Genomic DNA, 27,190 nt, shown 5'->3' with positions numbered 1-27,190 from the left:
GAAACTGGTCTCGTTCCGCATGAATATCACCACCGTGGCCAACCAGCTTCGCTGGACAAAGAGGACGAGTTGGTTAGCCTGTCTGTCCAGTTCACCATAGAGTACCTCATCCTTGTACCAGGCAGGGTGAACTCTTTATCTGGGCTTCGTTTCACGTGTTCTTCAAAGAAGTCAATGACTTTGGAATCCTTGTCCAGCAATGCTTCGATTTCTCCGAGCCTAAGAAAACCCCCTGCATAGTTCCAGAAGATCTGCGAAAACCGTTGGAACACACTTCAGGCGCAAAAACCCGGCAACTGCGACGGGAATTCCTGCTACGGTCGCAGCAACCGCTGAGTGCTCGATGGTTGACAGGAACGCCCGACATGATTGAAAGGTCCCGGTTGTGTGATCTACACCAAACGCACCCGCACCGCCGTACAGATCTTGAAATGGTCATTGAAAACCCATAGGGCATAACATATCGTGCCTGCTCAGCTCTGCAGCGTCATTATTCACATGTTAAAGTACATAATACAAGTACATGCTAACAATTGAAATCACAGCTCCGCTACGATGTGGAAGTATTTTAGGCAAAACCCGGCAAGGCCCCAGAGCGTTTTTCCTTGTTTGTTGCACCAACCTCTGTTTCACAACGCAGACGACATTACACCCATGGAGGCTTTGCTTTTGGAAGAAAAAAGAGTCTAAAGTACTTATAGTTGTTGCTTCATTGAAGGACCATGCCTCAGCCAGATAATAATCAGTCATTAAAGATTGGACAAAGTCAGTGGAGAATGATCTAATGATCGTCTTTGAGGGGAAACAAATGGAGAGACGATTGTATACAGTTGCTGAAGTCCTTTTATCGCTAATTCGTAATTATAATATGCAAGCATGCGCGTGATAAGCACGAAGCGTTAAGATAGAACAGCCTCTAAAATGTACATGGCTAAAAACTTCAATGTTATTTTCTCGACATCTATGGGAGTTCCACGTTTTTATTCCGAAAACTTTCTAAACCTCTGAGTCGTAATGTGCAAACTATTTTCATACACCTAGAACACAAGGAAATCAACTCCTTTCTGCACCGGATCAAAGACTGTGATATTCCGGATACCACACACCACTCTCCAGTGGCGTAGTTAGGGTTTTTTGGCGGGGGGCACAAAGGGGCACATGCATCTTAGGGGGGGCACCTGCTTCCAGTGGTGTATTTTTTGGGGGAGCAAGTTTTTGTTAGCCTTGTTCAAAATCCATTCCTCCGGTTTTTTTTTCAGTGGGGGGCACCTGGAATGTTTTTTTTGGGGGGGGAGGGCACGTGCCCCCAGGCTCCCCTGGCTACGCAACTGCAGTTCTCAGGAGATGAGTCGTGGCTGAGCCAACTTGTAGAAATCGTACAGAAGATGACATCGGTACCTTTTTTATGCACATGAGTGTTTGATAACTAATCTCTTACTGAAAGGTTCACTGGGACTACAAGTTACCGGTATGATAACAAAAGTTAAGCGTACATTTCCCAATTCTCAAACACCACCCATCAGATTTTTTCTTGAGATCACCACGGCCCCAGGCTTTAGAGAAGAATAATCTTTGCGTAAAAGTCTACGGGCATCTTGTAGAGACCATTATAAATGCATTATAGAACAGACCCGAATACATGAAGTCTCCAATTAATCCACTTTAAGGTGGATTCATCCATTTCGTTCAACTAACATCAACTTGCCCTGTAAGAACAATTTTCCGTCGAAGTTATTATATTTGCCCAGTTCCTATCAAAGCTCCAAGTAGACGCCCTTTGAAAAACAAAGGTAAAGAGGGCATAACAGTTCACGTTAAGACAATGATTTTTTGGTTGTTTTACTAGAATGCCCTCTTGAAATTTTACGGACTTTTTATAGTCTGGTTTCCACTTTAAGCTAGTTTGGAAGTTCCATTAATAACATAGGGTTGTCGCATTTCAAAATGAAAACAAAAGAGAAAGTGTTTCTCGATTTTCTTTTCAGTTGAGCTGAAGTGGCAGGGTGCCGCTAATTGGCATGGAGAGTACATGGACTCGTATCACAATAGTAAGTTTCCTCAAAATTCGCTTTTCAGACGCTGTTGTGGTGTAAAGCAGTTCTTTTCTCCCTTTACGGAAGGTTCATGATAATCGAAAACAATATTGGTTATGATGACTCATCGTACAACAAAGTGAACATTTAGTATTTAAAACATTTCGCTTGTCGTAAAGTATCAGATATGTGATGCAATCTCCCGCCAAGTTAAATAAATTTCATCAATTGCTTTAATTGCTTATTTTTGTTTAATTGTAATGAATGAATTTATCTTTCCTGTTTTATTACATCTGTATTCATAGCCTAGCCTTCCCGAAGACAATTCTTCGCATGGCGTCCTTGTCCAAGGGTGCGTAAGTCTTATTTTCTACATCCATGAAGAAGAGAGGGTCTGATATGACATTGGGGTCAAATCCCTCTCGGGCGAGGTCAGTCTTCTTGTGTTTGAATGTCCCCGTAATTTCCATCTCTTTCATGATTCGCAGAAACTTTGGGCATGCGTAAAGTGGCAGTGACCTGACCACGTGATCGTAGAAACCCTTTGGGTCGAGTTGGTGTCCCTGCTTCAAATTGATGGCTGCCATTCCAGCTTTTCCGTCATTTCCTGGTGAAGTAAGAGAGAAGTAAGAAAAGACAGGTACGCTTATTGTAAGTTGAGTAAAATGCATACAGTAAAATCATTGGGATATTATTTTTTGGGCATGCATCATGATGAACTGAAAAAATATCAGCTAGGCACACAATACATAAAATGCAGTCCATTCAACCCTAACTGATTATTTAAACACACTGAATGCCGAATAATTTTGGAAGAGTATGAAAAAGAGGACTTACTAAATTTCCTTCATAGGAAACCTATAGTAGACCTTTTGGAAAGCATCGAAAATGCTTTCTGTATCGCAGCTTGCAAGCTCAACAATTGAGCAAAGACGTAAGGAGAACATTTTGTTTTTACATTTCTGCACGGGTAATCCGAGGGATAATCTCATCAAAAAAAATCAGCCCGTTTTGGGGCTCGTATCTGCGCTTTGTGACTTATTGGATTTGTGACAACAGTGCTCAAGTGTGGAGCATTTAACAAATGGCCTTACCTGGCACTTGCACACCGTAGACATTCGTGTCTTCCACGGAGACGAACAAATTTAGAACTTGGGCGACCTCGGTAGTTGCTACATTTTCACCTTTCCATCTGGAGACGGTAGATAACAGAAAAGCTTCCTGATCATTTACAGCACTATATAAAGAGTACCATGAACGGGGTTAACTTTGACAGGGTCACGTGCCCCGATAGCCGGGGCTCCCTCATCCTAGGTGCCCTCCCCCCATTAGACAGTTGGTAATGTGCACAACATGAAAAACATGTACATGTACTTCGGTCCCCCCCCCCTTGATATTCAGGCTAGTGACGTCATCGCTGTTTCGTGGAATCTTCAGCGAAGTAGCAGTGTGTATCGTGTTTACACAGACCCTACCTAAATGTGTCTCCCAACCTGTCCTTGAAATACAGGTAATAATCCTTGTCCAGAAGCATCAGATCGCCCGTGTTGAAGAATACGTCGCCGTGTTTCTTGACGTTGCGAACCAGCTTCTTCTGGTTGACACTTTCGTCTCCTTGGTAACCGTCAAATCTCATCGTTTCGTTCAGTCGGAAAAGCATCAGGCCAGTTTGACCTGCAAGCAAAAGGAGCAGGGTGTAAAACGGCGAATTCTCACGAGGCACACGATTTCACAAGACTTCAACAATAACAAGAGACAGCACTGTGGTATACCTTTAGGAGCAAGGAGACATAAACCATTCGACCCTCGCAGTGGCTCAGCTGTCTCCATGTCGCACTGCACCCTCACGACCACGTCAGTCAGGGCCTGGGGACAATTAATCAATTAACGAGCCAATTATAGAAGCCTCTCTCGCTTTAAAATGAGATGTATCTCATAATTTAGACGGAATTACATATACATTGTATTACAAACACCCTCCTGTGAACTGTTCACAGACTGGCTGAGATATTTTCAACCAATCTCCCAGGTCCACCAGCCATATCTGAAATATCTCGTCAGCACAATCATACTTACCGCGAGCAGGGGCGGGTATCTGCCCACGCTTCCCACTTTCCCGTCCAAGTTGACAAAAGAGTATGTCCCTTCTGTTGATCCGTAGAACTCGTGGATGTGTTTGATGTTAAATCGTTTCTGGAACTCTTCCCATATGTCTGCTGCCATGCCGTTACCCAGTGCATAGCGAATCTTGTGGCTATATTTACCGTCATCCATACGCTGCATATTAAAACAAATTATGCAAATTTTTACTAGAGACAGACATGGGTGGAAAATAATTCCCAATCGACTCCTACGATGTATTTCACAAGGCGTACATATGGGAGACAAATCGTACACGCGACTTACACCTTAAGTTATACCTTAAAAGGGAGACTTTTTTCCATCATTTCCTTGATGAAACCACGTAGAGGTGCACCATTTTGTAAATAGCGCCATCGACCGATAGCGCCCGGTCCATCGGACGTATGTAACAAACTGAAATTCAAGCCCCATTGAAGACTGTGTGAAATCAACAAAGTTTAGGCTCAATAACATGAAGGGCGACATCACTGAGATTTTTCAAATAAGAATTAGATTATTTTTTGCCCTTAATCTTTCTATTTCTTTTCAATTTGTGCTGGGTTAGCCAATTACATGCTTAATTATTCACAAAACAAAACAAAATCTTCTGAGCGTTTCATTTTTCGTTTTTCAATTTAAAGACTAGACCCAATTTGCTTGCCCCACTGCAATATGCAAAGTGCTGGAAAAATATCCACAGAATGTTGTAAAGGGAAAAAGTGCACGTCTTGCCTTCAAAACACACACGTGTACAGTCAGTGCCCATACGTCACAAACACGTGGAAGTGTTAATATCGTGTTATTGCTCAAAATGAAACTCTCTCCCATGAATGGCAGAAAAAGTCTTCCGTCCTGTGCTAGTTGTCATATGCATCACTAGCTACAGCGTAGACGAGCCAAGCTTAAGCCCTGTGTCTTATGTAGTAAAATAATTCGGTGTAGTCAAAAAATCCATGTCTTACCGGTGGTTGAGCCAACAAATAGCGGCACAATTCCCCGATATAAGGGATGACTGTAGCCTTGTATTTGCGTACGTCATCCCAGAATCTCCGAGCAGAGAAGTTGCTCAGAACGATGCGACCTCCTGATGGTAAAACGTCAAGAGAAATAATTAATCGAGCAAAGACTCTATTAGACAATGTGTTCGTGGCCGTGTATGGATGTCGCGGATTTATATACGGTGGTGGTGATAGGGTGGGAGTAAAAATGTGGTGGCCGGAGATAAGTTGGCGATGGTAGTGGTGGTAACAACGATATTGGACATGAGCAAGAATGATAACACCAATTCGAATGATAACACCAATTCGAATGATAACACCAATTCGAATGATAACACCAATTCGAATGATAACACCAATTCGAATGACAACACCAATTCGAATGATAACACCAATTCGAATGATAACACCAATTTGAATGATAACACCAATTCGAATGATAACACCAATTCGAATGATAACACCAATTCGAATGATAACACCAATTCGAATGATAACACCAATTCGAATGATAACAGTCACACCAATTGCATGAAATGTTGGAAAAGACAGAATAGATGGAGTACAAGAACTAGAGAAGGAGTCTCAATTCCTTAAGGATGTTGAACATGGGTCACTGATTTCAGATCAGAGCTGAACTCTTGACTTACCTACTCTCACCATGCCAGCGAAGGAAATAACAAAAGCGGCAGTATGGTAGAGAGGGAGAGTGCAATAGATGACGTCATCGGGTCCAAAGGCCACGGATGGCCGACTCGCGTAAGAGCTTATCATTATGCGGTAATGAGTAACCTTGGCGGGTTTAGGGACACCTGAAAGATAAAAGTACACATCCAAGGCGACTAGTTACTATTCTACAGAGCTCCATTTCAAAGTGTTATTTCGTTGTATCCAATGTTTTAGGGTTCCTATTCTGTACGGTGACCATGATCGGACGCATCTCGAATAATATCTATTTCAAAAACTGGAAGTACGCAGATTGATTGTACTAATCCTTTCACATGCGTGCGCCGATTTCCAGATACTCATTCAACATAAACAGTGACGTTATGCGGCCATTTTCAGGGATCTTACGTTGGCATACACCACGTGAATGGGAACATAGGGATTGGGGATGACAAGCAAACTCTAGAACTGGTAGGGAAGGGGGGCCCCCAAATTGCGCTCTACCGGTAGTATTTCAGAGTAAATGCGCATTTAAACCTTACATCAAAATGAAACAGTTGCTGCACTGTGTACCAATGCTTCCCAGAATAGCTATTTTTATAGTTAAACATTTGTAAGACGTATTTTCTCTTCTCAAAACCGAAAAGTGGAAAATTAAAGAGCTCATTTGTGACGGCTCCACAAAAATGGGTATCTTGTGACTTTTTTTCAAAATGAGTTACATACACATTTGAATTCTTTGGATACCTTATAGGCTTTAATTAGGTGTAGGTTTGAACCCTGTGGCCTTTTGCACCCTGAAGATAAGCTGATTTTTGAAGAATCATATCATCATCAACAAAAGTACTTTAAGAGATAAAGCCTTTAAACACAGAAAGTGGAAAACAAAATCCGGCAGCCAAGAAGGAAGTCTCTTGAATATCCACAGCAGCAATTATAGGTTTCTTGTATGAATTATAAAAGCAGCGATAGAATAGTAAAAAAAAAATCACTTCTCCACATGGAAGAGCCCTCAGTGTAAAAAGCACAGGGCCCCTTAATGCCCTTTTTTGCAGAGCTGGTTACATAGTTTACCACACCGGCCAAAAATTGGCGTGTACATGTATATATTTCTCTCTCCCCGGGTGTGACGCCCACAACATTCACCCACCTGTTGTTCCTGACGTGAAGATGTACAGCGCCGTGTCCCGGCTGGCAATTTGTCGGCGTGATGTCGGTGGTATGGGAGCGCAGGACTCGTCTCTTGTATCTGCTGGAATTAACCCGTGCGCCAGGGTCTCATCTCGGACCTCTGGACCTCCCGGAACCCAGACTACAGTCCCAAGGGCGTCCAGCTCATGCTTGATGGATCCAAGAGCTTCCAACAAAAGAGGATCTGAAATAGAACATTTCAAACTTGAAGTGAGAGCAAACCACATTGTGGTCACCAAGTCAATGAACACATTCAAAGACCTTTTGTCCTTTGGTTGCTTCAGGGCAAGTGCTTGACACCAAAACTGATTTTACACCTTAATTTTGTCAAATTGAGTTTACCTTTACTGCAAGCGATTGCTTTAACATTGCAGGCTTTGATGCAATGTAGGAGGACGTCGCCTCTGAGGTTGTAGTTCAACAGTGCGATTCTTAGCCCCAGTTTGGTAAACGCCAACCAGGACACGACGAAACTGGGCTCGTTCAGCATGAATATCGCCACTGTGTCCATACGAGCTGCCACCTGGCTTCGCTGGACAAAGTGGGCGAGTTGGTTAGCCTGTCTGTCCAGTTCACCGTAGGTGAGTACCTCATCTTTGTAAAGGACGAGAATTTTGTCCGGTGTGTTCCGTGCGTGTTCTTCGAAGAAATCGCAAAGCTGAACATTCTTCTCCTCTATGTCCTTAAACACCCTCAGCACGGCCGAGCTTCCTCGAATGTCAACTAGGTCCTGGAACACCGTCGGGCCGTATTTGAGGCGCAGGAACCCGGCGGTTGCGACGGGAATTCCCGCTAGAGTTGCAGCTAATACCCCAGCTACTCGCCGGCTCAGAGGACTCGTCATGTTTTGGATCGAATAATATAGACCGGTTACAAGCAAGAGGAACGAAAGTTGGAAGTATTACGTACTATATCCTGTGTGTAGTGAATCTAGAATACCAGTCTGTCCTGGTACTGACCTTATCGAGGAATTGGGCAATGATAGTATTCATTCGACCCTGGAGTCACGTTCACTGTACACAACGCTTTAATGATTAACTTCGGTTCTGTTATTCTCTAGATAGGCACAGATTTTGCGACGCAGTTATAATGAAAGAAAAATATGTTCAGAGGTCAACACGCGTTGGGTTTATTTTTAATTTCAGAAGTTTTCTTTTTGTGCTTAGCGAAGAGTAACACTTGCGTTGAACGACTCCACTCATACATACGTCATGAGCGACAGGCGGAGGCAGGTCTAAACCAGGCATACTTTCCTGTTGGATCAGTCATGTTTATAAGCGAAAAGCTGTCTTAAGAAACAGTGATACGTCAGTATAGATATTTCACAGGACAGTACCTCGTCTGGTTTATTTTTGTCTTTTCCTTGAGGGATTCATCTTGCTGGACACTTGCCATCATGACTTTTTGGATGTTCTCGGAATTAAGAGCCTTGAAACTTCAAGTTTCTAGGCCATGGACGATCATCAGGAGTGTCGCCCAGCAGCGGAAGAACATCGGCAGATGATATAGTCTTGTTGAAGCTGCGCCCTAATACAAGCTAATGCTGGTCATAAAGGGCCAGAATACAGGCTCAGATTGCGGACAAAATTTGTTTCTTATAAAAGTGCGTCTTTTTTGCAACTAGGTGTCTGCATTCCATGTATCCTTCCAGCCCCTTTGATTAAAAACCATTATCCTGTTCAATTGGACAGAATTAAATCGCTACTGTCTGCAGGCATTCATTCATTCCTTATTATATTTCCACACCGTGTGACACATTTCAATACATATAATTACCCATTCCAGAGTTGCAAATAATGATGTGGAAGGAGATCCCGAGGCGGGCCCGCGATGCTTAACTTCATGCTCATCTAAACTCCAAACACGCAAACGTCATGCTAACGTGTCTGTATCAGACTGTTTCTCATGGTGCTCATTCATCGTTGCTTAATTTAAGTGAATTAGAATTAAGCTGAAACACTAACTGAGCTTGTGCCGGCAATCATGACAAATACCATTCAAAGGGGCGAAAAATGTGCCCTGTACAGTTTAACACGCTGGCAAAAATAGCCGACCTGGACTTGTCTTCCTCGCTGTGATTTTATATACAAAGGGAAGTTGGTTCCACGAGACTAACATAAACACACACGATTTTGTAAACACTTAATACGCCCGAGATCCAGTTCTGCCGCAGGGCAAATTTCTCCCAACAACCATTCGATGTGATCACAGACGCACAAACATGACATTTGCCACAACTACATGTACATGTATTTCGAATATTTGGTGTTTAAAACTTCTTGCATGCATAGTGAGGTCGGCCTGACTTTTATCATTGACTTGCATTTCTCGAATATCCCGTCTGTAGAATGCTGGGAGGTCAAGGTAAAAGCTGGATTGAACCATGTGTAATGTTTCAACGCGGAAAAGTTCAGTTGTGGTTGCTGATGCCTTGAAATGCTGTGAAGTGTAAGCCTACATTGAATGTATGATTGATCTCTAGTGCCCGGCAAACAAAACATAATACGCATGCGTGGTTGACGTCAATAAAGAGGTCTGGAAAAAGTACGCGCAACGAAAGCAAAAGATTCGTTCCAAGGACACTTCTTCACACTTTTGGTATAAACTGGGTCACGTTAATTGACAGATACATGTAATCGAATAATAGCCATGAACCAACGCTCATCGAATGGCAGACACACTTTGTATATTTGCTGAAATAAGGGAAAGAATTATTTTCAACCTTCAGTCATTTATAAATCCATTTTGATTTGCCGTTTTTTGGTGGGTTTTCATGGTGACATGTTAATACACTGTAAAAAGGTAGGTCAATTTTGTATTGATAGTTTGCCCAATGTTGGTAAAAATATCAACTTAGCAACCTTTAGGCAACAAAGTCTTCCCAACATTTGGTCAATGTTTGACCAACAGTGACCGTTGACCAACAATGTAGTAGCCTTAACCAAGGTTGGGCAAATAACAAATGCCCAACACTGTTTTGACCAACGTTTTTTACAGTGTACGGAGTTGCTGTATGCCAGAAACTTGCACGAGGAACTGCTTGTTAACGTCAACAGCATGACACGCAACTTCGAAGGTGCACAGTGGTGTGTATTGATAAATCTAGTGTCACTTATTATGCAAGAACATGGATCCATGCCATCGAGGCCCTGTGGTAGAGCGGTTATCTTCACTTGCAGGCTTGAGATAAAGTTGTGGCAAGAACTACATGGTAAGATGCTGCCGTGGTAGGCAGGACTGTGGAACAGCTTGAGTCAAATGGTGATTTGGACGATTAATTTTACTTACTGAAAACCTCCAATGCCAAGGAAATCTCAGGAAGTACCAACAGAAAAATCCAACCTCGCTTAACTCATTAAATGGATACACAATGAAGGATGCAGAGACTTGAAGGGTGCGCCCACGTATATAGGCCAGAAATATGTCTGCCGAGCTCATTAATAAAAGTTATACACTCAAAATATTATATATTAGAGGGTCCTAAGAGCATATGGAACTCGGAAATTGAAGAAATATGGCACTGCTGAACTTCTGGCCCGGATTTTAGACTTCCAATTCTGAGCAATTTGGATGCAATCGGGTCCGGAAGTGGCACTATTTGAGCCGTTTTGCAGAGGGATGCATTTTCAAAATGGCTACTTTTCTGGGTAGTGAAATTTCCTTCATTTTACGGGTGGTCTGCTTTGGGTCAGAATTTCTCAAACATTCATTGGTCAACCCTCGAAAAATTGAAAGGAAATGAAAGAGGACATGTCAAACATTGCTTTTCTGTGCAGCGTAAACAACTGTGCGAGTTGTGGGTATTTTTGAAATATTTGTGAAGTATGGGGATTTATGACTACTGACTTGCTGCAGTGCACCCTGAAAACGTCGCTTGATTTGTAGGCGGAAGTTTGTGTAGCTCGTGTTTAGTTTAAGCAAGAGTGGACACAAAGGATCCTGTTTGGACGGGAAATGTAACACCTTCGGAAACTCACCTGATGTTTATGTCCCTGACCACAACCTCGCAGCGTGTGTGTGGAACTATTCAACATATTAAATGTAACGTGACCTTTTATATTATCGTATAGATTCTTGGCAATGGTATTCATACTGCAACAGCCGGCGTGCAATATAAAAGTCGCGAAATGTTTGGACTTAATTCTAAAACGTCAGTTTTGTCAGCAGGTCATCTGTCGGTATCTCGCCATTTGGGTCAGCTAAAAAAAGTGAGAAATAATTGCTCTTTTGTTTTCAATTAGAAATCCAACTACGCTATTTCGTTAATGGGTGTGCACAAAGAGTCTAAAGTGACAACTTGTAGACTTTATTGTAAGCCCCCCCCCAAAAAAAGACTCCGGTTTCTAGTCACGGGCTTGGTCCAAATGTGGTGCAGTGATGACGCGGCTCTTTTTTCCCCTAGAAGTGATGTACATGCACACATACTTTGGAGCGCATGCCTTGTTACTATGAGAAGTGTGAATTAACAACTTTGAATTAATAAACAGACCATAAAATATGACAAGAGGCAATGGTTTCAGTCATCTCACTCAAACAAGAGGCTTCTATTCTTGGCATGGTGGTGAGCTTGTTAAAATACAGTAGCAAAACCATGGAAAAATTAAATGTGAAAAAATAAATGTTCAGCTCCAGTTTCCGGTTTTAAATGAAATTCTCATGATGTGACATTCTTTATATATAGTTTTCTGCTTTAGCTTAGAGGAAAATATCAATCAAAACAGTTCAGCTCCAGAGTCAAAATGAAAACAAAATTCTCATGAGGTAAATGATACTGTTTACATTTATAACAAGTTGCATACAAAATATTGGGGAAAAAATTCAGCTCAGAAAATAAAATCTCCTCTCACTCTATTCTACCTTTGTTTTTGGCAAGTGACGATGTATGAGTTGTTACATGTATTGTCATAATGGGATGTTCATCGCCACTGCATGCACTCCATGCGTATGTACCGCCACTGCCTCACCGACACTGAAATAGACTGGCCCCTCACGGGATGTTGCTTAAAAGCGTTTTCAATTTGTATACGTAAGCAGGACGTAAGACCACTTCGTTTGTCTGGTTCACGGATGTGGGCCCGGGTCCAAATCAATGGCTACCAGTACGAATTACACTGAGTATTTTGTCAGCATCCAAGGCCAGTTCCCATAGAATCATGCATAAAATCAAGCCGCAGCCAACTGACACGGCCTTCGTATAAAGGGTGCAGACCACTAATTCAAGTGAGAATTTCTGACCAGCTCATTAGCATTAAAAGTGCCCCCACAGTATCTTTTGAAAAAGCAGATTGTTTGGCCCCCAAAACGGTGAGATTGTGTAAATCGTTGCCAGGATCAACTTCCTGGGTCTTTGAGCTTTCATATGAGGGCAGAAGGGCTGAAAACTACGGTTGAAAAATGGTCCTAAGTGCCCGAGAAAGTTGAGGGTTGCCACTTGAAAAATGGCTGCAATCAGACTTCGGAAAAATCACTTTTTGGGGGGTGATTTTGTTTTGTGGGAATAATTAAAAATGTAATTGGTTAACCCACAAAAAATTGAAAAGAAATTGAAAGATAAGTGACCAGACAAGAATTTCATTTGTGTTTCAGAAATCTCAGGGATGTCGGCGTGCATGCTATTGGGCCCTGAACGGTGCTGATTTTACACTGTTTTCAATGGGGCTTGAATTAGTGGACTGGACCCATAGATACCGTACACGAATGACGTCATCTGTTAAGAGTGCCCGACTGAAATGTATGGAGGCCTAGGGGGATTCCTTCACCGTACTTATAACTCAACTCCACCCATTGAAACACGTTAAAATTACGCGGTAGCAGAATTCCTGCTGATCAAGTAAGTTTGGCGGCTTTTGGAAATCGTTTTATGCAAAATAATAAAATTCTTTATTTTGCCGACGCGTAGGTCTACGGCGACGCGCGCGGTGACCAGAAACCGGAGACTTTTTTTGGCCTAAGCTGTTCGTAAAATTTCAAAACCAGGTTTATATTTAAGTGGTTTAAGACTGACTGTCTAAACCTGAACTATACGCTCCATTGATTTCGAAGGGCGTCATGGTATACTTTGAGCTTCTTAGAAACAGGACATATATACGCCTATTAACCTCACCTTGAAAATCGTTCTTATGCAGTGCAAGTTATTTTAGTTAAACGAGACGGATGAATTGTTGTTTTCATGCATACAACTCTATCCTATATGAATTCATAATGAGCTGGACAAAGAGAGGGCGCAATTTTCATAGCAACGGAGGCTCCTTTGGTCGGAACTGCACTTCGCTGTTTCACTTTGAAATGCACGCGTTACGCTGTCGTCGCTACCAACAACACTCACGACCAACATGGTTCTTTTCAACCAATGAGGGGATGCTTCTGCTCAAGGCTGACTGTCTCTTTAAGACGCCCTTCTCTAGGTTCTGTAGTCTCTGTCGTACAACTAGAAGTGTAATTTGATGGTATTACACATTGGTGTTTAAAAAAATTAGACCTTTCGTGACTTGTTTCCCAGTCTAGAGCTACACACCAGGCACATATAAGTGGGCGCATAAGTGGGCATGACGTCTGTACCCAGCCAGAAATGAGACGGAAAGGTACCCCCCTGCAGGTCCAATCCCTATACCCACCCTAGACTATTGTCACCTAACACATTCCCCATGCCTGAAAAGAACTCCGGATATTCCAGGGAAACAGAGACCAACACAAAGCGCGTGGGGGGGGGGTTCTCCGTCTCTTATATTGCCCCATCTGATGGCGACGCAAAGCTTGAGCAGGAAATTGAAAATATACAGGGCGAAAAGTTGATGATTCTTTCGACTTTGTACGCACAGCAGGCAATCCAATTTTTAAGTTATGTTGTACACTAACAACCCCACTTAGAGGTTAGTATAAAGTTGACAGAAGAAAACGGTGGAAATCCTAGAGACTTGAGGGAATGACGTTGAAGTTTTTACCGGTGTGTATATTCAAAGGGCCGCTCATCACGCTCGTTTAACCGCATGCTTGCATAATATTATGCGCATCACAGATGAAGAACCTTTGGGAATGTCTCTTCTGACGGTGGTGGTTTATGACAATCCAGAGAACCCGCTGGGAACTTGCCGGGTTTTGCAGTACTTAAAATCCTGGCACATCGTGGGCCGGGGCGGAGCTGCCCATTCAATTGTGGGCCCGTACTTTAAACAATGACTCTGCACAGGTAAGTGGGTACGATATATGTATGTTGTGTCTATGGGGTTGCAATAACCTTCAACCTTCTTCAGATCTATACACGGGTGCGATCAAAACGGGGACCTTTCCATCATGTCGGGTATTCCAATGGACCGCCGTGTACTCGCTGCGTCTGTAGCGGGACTTTTCATCGCAGTTTCCCGGGTTCCTGCGCCTGAAAAGTGCAGTCCAACGATCTCTACTGGGAGTTCGCAAGGGTTTGAATCATAATGAAGGAAGTTTGCAAAGTCTTGCTGAAGAGTATACCTCAAAGTCATCGCCTACTTTGAGACACACGCGAAGCAAACCCCGGTTTAAGAGTTTATCTTGTACAAAGATGAGGTACTCACCAACGGTAAAGTGGGAGAATTGGACAGAAAGGCCAATCAACTCGCCCACTTTGTCCAGCGAAGCAAGGTGGTAGCTCGCATGGCTGGACACAGTGGCGATGTTCATGTGCAACGAGTCCAGCTTCGTCTTCTTGTGGCTGCCTTTTAAAAAGCCGGGGGCTCAGAACTGCACCGTTAAACTACAACATCAGAAGCGACACACTCCTTACTGCATTAAAGCCTACAACGCTAAGTTAATTGCATGCGGAAGAGGTACAACTGTATTTTCCTCTTCCAACAGAAGACCATTTAGATCATTCTGAAACCTTCTGTACATTTTTTACCAACCTGATCAACCCTGCTTCTTCCGTTGCGAATGATTCCCATTGATGTGAAGACGCAGAAGGAAAGAAGTGAGATCCCATGTCAAGGAGTGCGAGAGACCACCGGTATTGGACGATTCACTCTTCATCTTTACATCCGGACAATACAACATGTAGTGAAATGCAAAATTTGGAAAGAAACGTTCCCTTTCGACACTAACTATAAATGATGGAGTGTAAGCCTCAATATAAACAAGTTCATAGCAGTGGATGTTTTTGACATCTCAATCACTAAAAGATTAAATGACAGTCATATAGAAGTAACAGAAAGAGGCAACCAGAAACAATGCAACCTGAGTACATAAAAATGTTGATGTTTGTAGATCTGAACCAATGCCAGGCATACATGAAGCCAACGTGTATGGCGGCGTCCAGGTGCCATTTAAAACTGTAATATTTTCGATATGATATATCTCATTAGTCTCGCATAGTTTTATTCCACAATTCGCATTGAAAAAAGTTCCCAAGTCGCATGAAAACAAATTTCCAGTTGGTTGACAAATGATGCTTGTTTCCTGAGACTTGCTTTGGAAGTTTGCAACGCTTTTCCAGTGATGCGTGATGATTGACTTCAGTTTTCCTTCCGTCGCTCGAAAACGGTGTGCAAAATGTGTGTGTCAAATGTCACCATGCTTGTGGGATGTTTTTATAATGGTTTTGTTGAAATTTCTTTGATGTTTTTCTTTTGGTTTCATTTCAGGTCAAAATGGTATTGTGTTGACGAAAGAACACCGTCTTTAGCCAAAGGCCTTCTACGATCACGTGGTCAGGTCACTGCCGTTCTACGCATGTCCAAAGTTCTTCGAATCATGGGAGAGATGGACATCACAGGTACATTCAAACACAAGAAGAATGACCTTGCCCGCGAGGGATTTGACCCCGATGACCCTCTCTTCTTCATGGTTGTGGAAACGTATTTTGCGAAGAATCGAAATCGGAAAGGCGAGGCTTTTGACGTTTTTAATGAAAAAAGGGAGAGAAATGCTCTGATTCAATTCATCTCCAACCATTTTTAAAAAATCAGATAAAGATGGAATGCCACTGAGGATTTCACAAGACTGACATCTTTTATATGAGTTAAGTCCAGTGCAACTCAGTGCCTTGCAAGTGATTCTCTGTGCGTGTTTCAATGAATCTCATTTAACATGTTTGCTTTATACTAATGCCAAATTCCATATTCATGAGCAAATTTGTGATGTCACCGCCAGGAAAAATCATCCATGTTGCATACAATTGCAACAACGGAAAAAAACTTCTGGCAAATTTACAGCCCTAAGTTGTGTTATCTATTGTACACAACAAGCAAACTAACAGCCCTTCTCAGGTTATGTTTTCAATGCGCAAATTTAGGGTTCAAATTATTGGGAAACCTATAAACTGGATGCTGTCTTCCCTTACTGACAACATTGAAACAGTGCCCTGTCCTGCCGGGACAATGTTTAACATTTTTTAATGTGTAGTTTCAATTAACCCCAAAAGGATATCATGGAGTTTTGATTACTTAAAAAATTATAAAGCTATTCAAAAAACACGATTAATAAAAACTCATCTATTAATCTTAGTCAAAGCTGAACGATGTAAATTAAGGCTAAACCACTACAATGTATCTAGCAGCATCTGTTATCCAAAGATACTGGCATGTTATCATTATTCTTGCTTACAAGGCCAACAGCATCTGAACATTTCTGAAACTGAGCTCCTTGGGGAATATTCAGTCCAATAGTGCTATTTCAGGTGCAAACGACTTATATCGTCTTTTCCTTCACAGGTATTGAAAAACATTCGGGGCCAAGATAAAATGCGACACTTTGAGAATGTCTAGGCCGTTGGCACATATGGACCACCATAACTTCTGTAATGTGTTTTCACGCTTCCGTAGGATGGTCATTTTTTCCCGAATACAAGTACGGCACGTCGGGAAGAGCAAAAGACTAGGGCAAGTTTATTATTCCCCGCCTACTGAGTACACATGCTATAACGGCTGAACAATACACTACGTGCTTTGTCCACTATTTGGATGACAGAAGAACTGTTCATGACTATTACAACTCAGTGAACACTTACATCCTGTACTGCTGAGACCAGACTTGGCAGTTTCGAGTTATCAGAGGGTCTTGTGGCTTGAGTTTCTCAAAATGCCTGGTCCGCGAACTAACTACCAGCGTGCGGCTGGTGTGGCCGCGGCTACAGCACTCGGTTTACCCACTGCAGGGTTGGCTTACCTTCGCTTGAAGTACGGGCCAACCCTGGCTGACGATGTCGCCAAGTTGTACCAGAGCTACAAAGTGCTGAAACGCCTGCAGCATGCACAGGACAACAGCTTCTACATGGTGGACTTCTTTGAGCTACATGCGAAGGAGACACCAAACAGGCCGTTTCTGCTTTACGGTGATGACACGTACACGTACGGGGATATGGACGGGGAAGCAAACAAGCTAGCTCGATTTGTGATGAGGCATGGAGCCCTCAGTTGTAAGGACTCAGCAGCAATCCTAATGCATAATGAGCCTGGCTTTATCGTCAGCTGGTTGGCCTTTGGCAAATTGGGTGTTCGGACGGCTTTCCTGAACTACAACCTCAAAGGACGGGCCTTACTTCAATGCATCAAGGCATGCAAGGTGAAAGCTATCATGTGTGGGAAAGGTAAATGAAAAAATAAGCAGTGAGTGACGTAACTGGGGTTCCTTTTTGCACTCCGCGATCCCGGATCGGCCGTGGAGGGAAACTTACGGGGACTAGTCATTTCCTCAGTGCAAGGGACACTCGTGCAGGTTCGGTTAGGGTTGTTTGAGAGAGTTGCGACATGAGTGCCTCAATATTTTTGGAACCTAAATGGTTCATTATGTGTCGTCAGTGCACGTGGGCAGTTTGCACACAATTGCATGTTGTTCTGTACACATTATGTACAGCCACGTGGTTCCGAACTGTGAAGTTGGCGTTACTCTCTCAATATCCACCGTCGTTTCGGTGACCGTCAGCAGATTTTGTTCGTCTCTAATTTCTGAGCGAGGGCCACAGGCCTCAAGCTGGGGGCCGTGCCCTGCGCCCCCCCACCCCGAATTACGTAACGGGTCCGAGTACGTGTGATAATTTACTCGCTAAATCATGGAATACTATACAGGCCAAACGTATGCGTGTAGCACAGCATAGCTACAATTCAGTATGCAATGTGCGGCAAGCACGATCAACATTTCCAAATTGTCGATTTGAACCGGTGACCTTTGCACTAAATGCACCAGGCAAAATTGACCACGAGCAGTGGTTAACAAATTGTTGCTTACTGAACTTTGGAACTCTGCCCACTTGTGTTGTTGACTCGAGTCGCCGGCTGAACTCGAGTCGCTTTTCTAATTGCAACTTGACCTGGAAAGAAAATGACATGATACTTGACCTGGTGAAACAGACTTGGGTAAATTTGACATGCTAACGTTCGAAAACTTATTGGTGTATCCACTGTGATCGGCACAATTTGAAAGACTGCAGACACTTTTTTGAAGAGTAGATCTTCATTGCGATTGGCGCTATCTTCTTATCCTGGGCTGCTCGACTCGGAGTCCACAGTAATATGTGCACGTGTCAATGCGAGACTGAGAATCGTGGGTGCGAGGTGGATATTTGTAGTATACCGTACCGTGCGTTTTACTGCTGCACATCGTTGAGTAGTTCCGACTACAAACTTATGAAAAAATGCAGTGCGTTCAAATAGCTGGAAAAGCAAGACACGGTACAGAGTTTAACCCTCAAAAGCCAGGTTATTTTGGCCCATCTCACACCTGGGGGGCCACTGGCAAGAACTCAGGTATTGCAGGCTTCAAACTTGGCATGCACGCTTAGGGTTAAGGGGAAACAAGAATATGTCCTTCCAAAATTTCACTTCATGGAAATAATTTTTTTTTAAATCACATTTCAATGAATTTTAGACAATTGTAATATCTGCAAATAATTTGTTTAAAAATTAAGGGAGAATACATGTCCACGTATATACATTTTATTTGTAAATTCTCCTAAGTTATTTGATGCATTCTTTGCAGCAGTCAACGGGACATGTAAACTGGTTCCCGTTCATAAACGATTTGATGCACCACTGCAGACGGGAATCATGCTGAGGCACAATGTAGTGTAACTGCTCAGTTCGCACAATAATGTCACAGACACAGTGGTCAAAGATGTCTATAGACACCTGATTTTAACCTCAAAAGTGCCCTTTTTCGGGGTAAAGGACTTCTCAGGGTGAAATTCTTCAATGAAAAACCGCTTGCGTTCGTAAAGCGCGCCCCCAATCTCATTAATAGACTTGTACCAATCTTTCTTTTACCCTTCAAAGCCTTTAGTAGCGAAATCGGCGTTGTTGTCTCAAATTTGTCCATTTTGTCTTAAAATCAGAGACCTCACCTCTGCTTGCATACGGTGCGCTCACAATTTTCTGAGCAATTGTAGAGGAATGTAAATTGAACCACAAACAAATCTTCTAAATCAAGATGAAAAGTAAGAGTTTAACAACAGCAATGGCAGGATAATTTGGGAAAGTGAGCGAGTAACTGTATGCCGATAGGGAAATGTGATAACTACTGCGATAATAGAGTAACCCACCCTACTTTGTCCCCTGTACGATATGTAGTTTCTAGCCCCTGTGTCAAAAATTCACATTCTAGTTTCATTTGTTGCCAGCATACAAGTGGTTTATCCTGGTTTCCAAGCAGATATCACATGACCAAATGACCCAATCAACCTTTCTGTTTAAGCAACAAGGATTATTTTTCAATTGCAAGAAATAAGTATCTATAAAAGATCGTATTTATTTATCATTTTTTACAGACACTCAACTCTTGGAAAAACTGGAGACCATCATGCTGGAAATTCAGAACCTTGGAATCCAGGTGTGGGTCTTGGGCAAGGTCACCGAGCGCCCCCTGCCGTCTGGAACGACACAGGTCAACACGTGGAACGAGCGAAGCGATCCAATCCCCAAGAGTGCTCGAGACGGAATCGGGGCCAATGACCCGTCTGTGTATATTTTCACCTCTGGAACAACAGGTAGAATACGGATGACTGTCAGGCATATTTGAATTGACCACCTGAATAGAAACGGACTCACCTACATTGTGCTCAGTAACTGTGACCATTGGTGATATAGCATTTCTTAAAGTTTCTTCTGAATGAGACACTAACTAGGGATTGCATGCAAAAGTATCCTATACCTCACCGGTAATAGAGAGATAAAAGCTAGATTCGGGTAACATTTGTCAGACTTCACAAATTGGCTGTTTTAAGGGTAACAACCTTGTCTGCTGGCACTATTTGAGTTCATGAATACCTTGTCACACAAAAAAATTAAATTGGCATGTGTCTTATAGCGGTTGGCTGTGTGGGATTCACCTAGCTAAGTGACTGCAGCGGCAGCAATGGTGTCGGGGTGTTGGGACGTCTGCACTAGCAAACAGGACGTCGTGGGTTCGACTCCCACTTCAACATCTTTATCATCCCACAAATTGCTGAACAGCAATTTCCCCATCAAGTAGTCAATGAGCTGAGAATATACCGTCAAACGGGGATTTTGATCTTCAAGTTTATAAGCTTTTAAGACCAGTAACTGACGATTCGATTAATGTTGTCCTTGTGTAGGTTTCCCGAAGGCAGCCAGGGTGTCCCACTATCGGTCTTGTGGTGGTAGTTTTGTCTTGTCAGCGGAGACCCAGATGGAGAGTTCGGATATTTTTTATATTACACTGCCGCTCTACCACAGCATGGGGTTCGGCATGGGCCTCATGACCAGCATAATAACAGGTGAGCCATTAACGGTATCCTCTGGATATGTTCTTTATGTGACTTTAAATGTCAAGAAACATTTTGTTACAGTGTGAACATAGAACATTGGCATGTACAATCAAATTTTACAAAATTCAGTGTTATCGTGTTGGCTCATGATAGGACTAGGAATAGTTTCGATCATTCCGCATTGTGCTTTGAGTTGCAGTGTGAAGCGCTTAGACACATTAAAGCGTCATATACAGGGCCGAATGTGCAGGAGAAACCCCGGGGGTCAGTTTACAGATTCAGTCGTAGTTTGCAGCAACACACACCATTTTTGGTCTTCACCAAATTCTGAGCCAGGAGCACACGGGGCAAGAGAGTCGATTTTAGCGCTCTTGCCCTGTAACCTGTGCCGAAACATACCATGACACGAGACATTCTTTTAGCTACAAGCATGGACGCAGTTTGAGAGCGTTGTACCTTCTGGCATTTCTACAGGATGCACTGTTGCGCTTGGCACGTTCTCTCCCAAGATATTTTGGGACGAGGTTCGCAAGTACCAAGCCAATGTCATTTTATACATCGGGGAGATCTGTCGCTATCTTCTAGCACAACCACCGGTAAGGATAATGGAGACTCAGCACATGCTGGGATGACTGGAAAAAGTATAGGCATTGAGATGCTTTGACCTTAGATATCAAGAGCTGTCATGTTACGACTCACTTGCGACTCTTTGTCGTCACTAGCACTTAAAAATATTTGGAATGATAGATCGGCTAATTAAGACCTGAACTTCGTGGAAAGTGACAACAGTTGCACTAGTTTGAAAAATTAATTATGACTGGTCCAGCAATGTATGCAATGTGTTTTCAGCAAAGGTGAGTTGAAGAGTCCTGAGCTGGACCAAGCGAGGGTGCAATTTTCCTGACAACGAAGGCTCCTTTGGTGGGAAGAGCACTTCGCTGGTTCACAAGCGACTATGGGAATGTACACGTTATTGTCGCCTCGTTACCAGCAAAATGTAGTTGCACTCTTCGCCAACATGACTTTTTTTTTTCAACCGATAAGGGGGGTACTTCTGCTCAAGGTAGTTAATTAAAAAGAATTCGCAGGTGAACCTGCGTATAACGTGAGACAATTGGTTGTCATTTCCTTTCGTAGTTGGAGTTTTATAGTGAATCCATAACGGTTGGCTCGATGTTTTCCTTAATCCTTTAACAAGAAGTAAGATACAGGCAGAATTTTGGAAATCACACTCTTGTTTGTCTCATTTGATAAGTGCTACCGGAAGTAAAGTATGAAACAGAAAGTGGCCGTCCTCGACACTGTGATACTACTTTCGGGAGATTCTACTTTTGTAAGGGGTTTATTTTACTGGGATGAAAGTTTCCTACTGCATATCCTAATACTGCATTTTTTGTTTAATATTCAGCGTCCTGATGATGGTGAACTAAAGATTAAAAGAGCCATTGGCCTTGGATTACGACCAGACATTTGGGAGGACTTTCAGAAACGTTTCAACATCGGTCAGATTTATGAGCTATATGGAGCAACAGAAAGTCCCTTCATGATTGTCAACACAGAGGATAAAGTCGGCAGTGTGGGCCGATTAGGCAATTTCGTAAAGGTTCTTATTTCCATCTTTTGTCAAGGCTTTTCACTGAATGTATAACTTTTGATGTACCTGTATAACGTGAATTGCATCACGTTCAATTTAAACGATTAGTTGTTATTCCACAGAGTATTTGCCCTTAATCTATTTATTCTACTTGCCATTTTGTCTTGACCTTGACCTTGGAAAATGTCAAGCGGTAAGACTCCACGAAGGAACCTCCCTAGCAAAGTATCATGATTTTTGCTGTTGTCTAGTTAATCCTCTGGGTGCATTTTCAGGCGGTAGTTGACGTCGCTGAGATCGTGAAGTGCGACATCGAGACGGCTGAGCCTATCCGTGATGCCAACGGGAAGTGTATCCCGGCTGAACCAGGTCAGTCGGTAGGACACTTTGTTTGCCCAGGGGAAGCAGAAATAACTGCATTTCTGAGGCGACTAAGACATGTTGAGAACTTGTGACCAATGACAATCACAGTTTAGTGTTCTTCTGAATGGTTTTTAAGGTGACTTAATACTACCGGGGATTGTCGATTGCTTGCAATATGAAGACAAAAATATGGGGGCTCTGGATTTGATTGTGATACTGAACTTATAAATGGATCCAGAGACTGGGAAGGGATGAGGCTAAAACCGACGATAATTTAAAACCGAATTTAAAAAACGGTCCCGTAAGTTGAGCTCACTTTCAGCCGGAGAGGAAGAAAGAAACGCTTGTCACCGTCTCAGTGTTTGTCTCCACCAGGTGAGACGGGTCTCCTCGTGACCAAGGTGAATGACATGTACCATTTTGACGGCTACATGGCCGACAAGAAAACGAACGAGAAGAAACTGGTCCGGAATGTCAAGAAAGTGGGAGACGTGTTCTTCAACAGCGGCGATCTGATGATGGCTGACAAGGAGGGTTATTTGTATTTCAAGGACAGACTCGGCGACACCTTTAGGTAAGAGCTCTAGCAGGAAGGGGTGGGGCAGTTTCCAAGGAAATGTTAGCATTTCTTTCTTTTTTTTATTCAAAACGCCAACACCTTGCATAAAAGGGTCACGTTGGGGTTAATTCTTTTAAGGATAAAATAGTCGACCAACCTTTATGGATAAATCTCCGTTTTTGCACTACACATGAATGCTTACCTGCGGAAACGGAAGAGTTGGAAGTAACACAAGATGCCACCATCTGTTTGTAGTGTCCATTATGTTCAGTGCACGTTGTACATTATGTTGGTCACTAGTCCGTACAAAAGTTTCTCCTAATATCGGAACAAGTTGCAATCACAATTCTTATCATTTTGTTTGAAACAGTTCCATATCTGAATGTCATATTACATTAACTGCAATAAGTTGATTGTAGTCCTTCGGCTAGAAGTTAAAGGCTGATTGCACTTTCCTGTACTTCTATGAAATTCCTACAGATGTTTGGCGATTCTTATCATACCTAACTCATCAACGCGAGTAAAAGTTTAAGCTATATGCTTCCATATTTTGATAAATGCTTCACTTAATTCTTGATTTGCCTCAAATTTGCCCTTTTTTGCAGATGGAAAGGCGAGAATGTTGCAACTACCGAGGTTTCCGAAATCCTAGGGGTATTTCCCGCCGTTATTGAAAGCAATGTGTATGGCGTCGTTGTCCCAGGTAATAGCAAATAGCGAAGCCCGAAGTTCGTCATGTTAACAGTTGGTCAGAAAAAAAGTTAAATATTATGAACGAGTCTTAACTGAGTTGTTAAAAAGGAACCAAAACGCGACGTTTTGAGCTTGAAAGCTTTGTTAGCTTTGCTGAGAAGATTAGAAAGTGAAATTCCAGTTGTCTGATAGAGATGAATTAAAAAGCCCGGTCAACGCTGTACTTCATTGAATGGTTAAATTATCAGGTAGACCAATGAATCCCCACGAAATCTAAGCACACTAGTTTTTTTTACCAATATACCACGGTTTCGTAGCAATGTGATTTATTCATTCACGAAGAGCAAGGCGCTAAAGAAGACCAAACGAGACATTTTGCATGCGACGTTATGCTTTCTGTTACAGTTTCCGTTAAGCTAGCCAGGTATCGCGGTTGAACAATTGTAGGAAATATGCCAGGCCACAAGCTGGAATGCCATTGCCGTTGAGTTTGAATCCCAAAGGTTGCAAATCTGATTTTGTCGGGATTTAATAGGTTCCTAGAACTGTTTTCGTTCGAATTGACTTCGTGTTTTCTTCTTAAAAAGGTTTCTTGATTTTTTTTCTTAGAAAACTAGCCATCACAATTTCTTTTTCAAAGAGTCGTATCTTTCCTTAACTTTTTTAGGGCAGGAGGGTAGGGCAGGTATGGCAGCTTTGAAGCTCAACAAAGACGTCGAATTCGACCCCAAGAGCTTGTATGACTACGTCACCAAGGCTCTGCCCCTCTACGCATGCCCCAAATTCCTCCGTATCACCGAGGAGATCTTGACGACATCGACCTTTAAGCACAAAAAGATCGACTTGGCCAAAGAGGGGTTTGACGTGAACATCATCTCCGACCCTCTGTACTTTCTGGACGTAGAGAAGAAGACCTATGTGCCTTTGGATAAGGACGTCATGCGACGGATTGTGATCGGCCAGGCCAGACTTTAGGGAGCTGGGCTTTGGCTACAGTACAACCGAGGGATGACCTAGCATCCATCTATTGCAATCTCCATTTAAACTTTCACGCTGACAAATATTGGTCATGCCAACTGTAGTGTTACTGGCGGCATGAATGTCATGGAGAGTGCGCTGTTTCACTGAGCACCGGAGTACTGCCAATGTAAGACTTTGGAACCTAAATGGCGTTCTTTATGTGCGCTGTACAGCATGCAGCTATTGTGTGCTCATTTCCATGTGCACTAATGAATAATCCACCATATTGGTTCCAACAATTGAGACACCCATGTCACAACTCTCTCTCTATAAACAGCTCTAAATGAAGTCGGCCTACCAGGTGGAATTCACTGGTCCGCGCGCACCTGTTAATCCTTCACTGATCTTGATTGGTGTCGAGACCACGCTGCAATTACTTAATGTAAAATATCATCTTTTATTGCACAAAAAACAATAAGTACCGTGGTGAAACTTAATTACAGAAATAATGCAGTGAATATTATTATTAAATGACAAGTCTCTGTGTTTAATTTAAAACCCTGCGAGCAGCCACGCCCACAGTCGCTTTATGTAGTCAGATATGATCAAGATGTTTCGCACGAACCTATAACCGACAGTACCGTATTCAAGCGAGCGTGATATATCACATAATTTCTCCATTATCTAATCATCCACAGGACGAATCCATTCTATTTGAATGCACGGGAGGGCCAGCAAATTTGACTCAGAATTTGCTGACACTACACGATGATTGTAATATAATCTTCGAGTCATTGAATTCTGCACCATTTTACATGAAGTTTTAATAACGTATACAGATGTATAACGTATACACCACCCAATTCAAATGTTACTCAAACATTAAAATTCAACTTATTTACATAAAGCTAATTTAGTAATGGTTGAATGACAACAACTGAATTGCCCTGACTTAACCTTCGTCAATTTTCGTCAGATTAATAATAAGTTTTAGTCTGTACAAAACACGTCAAGAGCACAAACTAAAGTAGACATATTTAATTCCATTGTCAAGTTCCTTTATGGGCACTATTAAAACAATATAACTCGTAAGTTTTTGTAAGTACTTGATTCTTGAAGAGAAGTCTACTCTCAAACAGGTCGACCAGTATACCAGTCTAATACCATTGGCCCTCCGTTGGTCCTAGGTTGGTTTTTAAGTATTATACGTTTAAAAGTTTGACAAGATGTGAATGCCTGTGCATTGCAGTTTGAGGCTTTCAATCCACAATTGGGGTATATCATTGCATTGCAGGCTTTAAAGCAATAAAAGAGTGCGTCGCTTGTGATCCTGATGTTTGAAAGTGCGATCCTCAGCCCCCTTTTGTTGAAAGCCAGCCAAGACGACGAAACTTGGTTCGTTCCGGATGAATATCGCCACCGTGTCCATGCAAGCTGCCACCTCGCTTCGTTGACAAAGCAAGCGGGTTGGTTGGCCTGTCTGTCCAGTTCCGATCAAGATGTGTCCAGTGTGTGTTCCGTGCATGCTTTTCTAAGCTCTCTCGGATATAAGGCCCTGAAACAATGTCGGGCCTTACTTAAGGCGCGGGAATCCGGCGGTTGCGACCGGAATTTCCGCTAGGTTGCAGCTATTACCCCGGGTGCTCGCCAACTCATGGGACTCATCGTGGTTTGGACTAAATTATAGCCACTAGTTACACATAAAACTAACACAAATTAGAAATATCACAGATTGTATTCTCTGTGTAGCTGAATATTAAATACTGGTCTGTCCCAGTCAAGGGCGGATCTAGGGAGGGCAACAGGGGACATGGTCCCTCCCCCTATGAGGGCTTTTAAAAATCATTCAGAGTGAAGATTTAGCCATTTTATTCAGGATTTTTTTTTTAAGTTTATTTAAGGCCTACTTGGTTTTTCCCTCCCACACCCCAGTTAAGGTCTGGATCAGACCTTAGTCCCAGTACGTACATTATCGAGGAATTGGGCACTGACTCATTCAACTCTGAAGTAAAAGTACTTCACAAGCTTGTACGCAACACTTCTGTTGTTCTCATAGGCTTAGATTTCGCTACACAGTTGAAATTGAAACAAATTACGCCCGGAGGTCCACACGCGCTGGGTCTATATCTAATTTCAGAAGGTTATTTTTTGTACTTAGGTAACAGAACTTTACAGTTGTTCTGTCCAACTCCATTTATGCATACATGAGTCATGATCAACGGGATAGCGTTTTTATTAAACGTGTTCAACACATTAAACACACCTGGCCTTTTGGTGTCAGAACTTGTGCGATGGTTGTCATCATACACTCAAACAATGTAATATCCA

The 27,190-nt window shown here is 42.6% G+C and overlaps 2 protein-coding genes across 2 annotated transcripts; one reads left to right on the top strand and one right to left on the bottom strand.

Annotated features, from left to right (window-relative positions):
* Positions 1-946: 946 nt before the first annotated feature.
* On the bottom strand, positions 947-7,853 carry LOC110990239 (long-chain fatty acid transport protein 2-like). The gene is made up of 9 exons (XM_022255130.2): positions 7,352-7,853; positions 6,969-7,193; positions 5,803-5,964; positions 5,117-5,238; positions 4,110-4,310; positions 3,806-3,899; positions 3,509-3,707; positions 3,128-3,225; positions 947-2,640 (listed from the first exon to the last, which is right to left on the bottom strand). The coding sequence occupies exons 1-9, from the start codon at positions 7,851-7,853 to the stop codon at positions 2,333-2,335; spliced, it is 1,911 nt and encodes a 636-aa protein (XP_022110822.2). The 3' UTR covers positions 947-2,332.
* A 2,177-nt stretch (positions 7,854-10,030) lies between these two features.
* On the top strand, positions 10,031-26,205 carry LOC110990237 (long-chain fatty acid transport protein 2-like). The gene is made up of 11 exons (XM_022255128.2): positions 10,031-10,220; positions 15,619-15,749; positions 16,687-17,561; positions 19,734-19,952; positions 20,541-20,702; positions 21,168-21,289; positions 22,102-22,296; positions 22,563-22,656; positions 23,026-23,224; positions 23,815-23,912; positions 24,570-26,205. The coding sequence occupies exons 3-11, from the start codon at positions 17,054-17,056 to the stop codon at positions 24,875-24,877; spliced, it is 1,905 nt and encodes a 634-aa protein (XP_022110820.1). The 5' UTR covers positions 10,031-10,220; positions 15,619-15,749; positions 16,687-17,053; the 3' UTR covers positions 24,878-26,205.
* Positions 26,206-27,190: the final 985 nt, after the last annotated feature.

This window comes from Acanthaster planci, linkage group LG05 (assembly GCF_054643075.1).
Source record: "Acanthaster planci isolate LZ-2023a linkage group LG05, COTS_SCS, whole genome shotgun sequence".
NCBI classification, from domain to species: domain Eukaryota; kingdom Metazoa; phylum Echinodermata; class Asteroidea; order Valvatida; family Acanthasteridae; genus Acanthaster; species Acanthaster planci.
Note: the sequence above shows the minus strand (reverse complement) of the source record. Positions and strands in the feature narration are given on the sequence as shown.

Bases quoted from the DNA above. Each gene is read 5' to 3' on its own strand.
- LOC110990239 (XM_022255130.2), bottom strand. From the start codon at position 7,853: ATGACGAGTCCTCTGAGCCGGCGAGTAGCTGGGGTATTAGCTGCAACT. The intron at 4,311-5,116 runs GTAAGACATGGA...TTTAATATGCAG, and splicing joins ATTTGTTGGCTCAACCACCG to CGTATGGATGACGGTAAATA. The intron at 3,226-3,508 runs GTAGGGTCTGTG...TACCGTCTCCAG, and splicing joins AGGTTGGGAGACACATTTAG to ATGGAAAGGTGAAAATGTAG.
- LOC110990237 (XM_022255128.2), top strand. From the start codon at position 17,054: ATGCCTGGTCCGCGAACTAACTACCAGCGTGCGGCTGGTGTGGCCGCG. The intron at 17,562-19,733 runs GTAAATGAAAAA...CATTTTTTACAG, and splicing joins AGCTATCATGTGTGGGAAAG to ACACTCAACTCTTGGAAAAA. The intron at 23,225-23,814 runs GTAAGAGCTCTA...CCTTTTTTGCAG, and splicing joins AGACTCGGCGACACCTTTAG to ATGGAAAGGCGAGAATGTTG.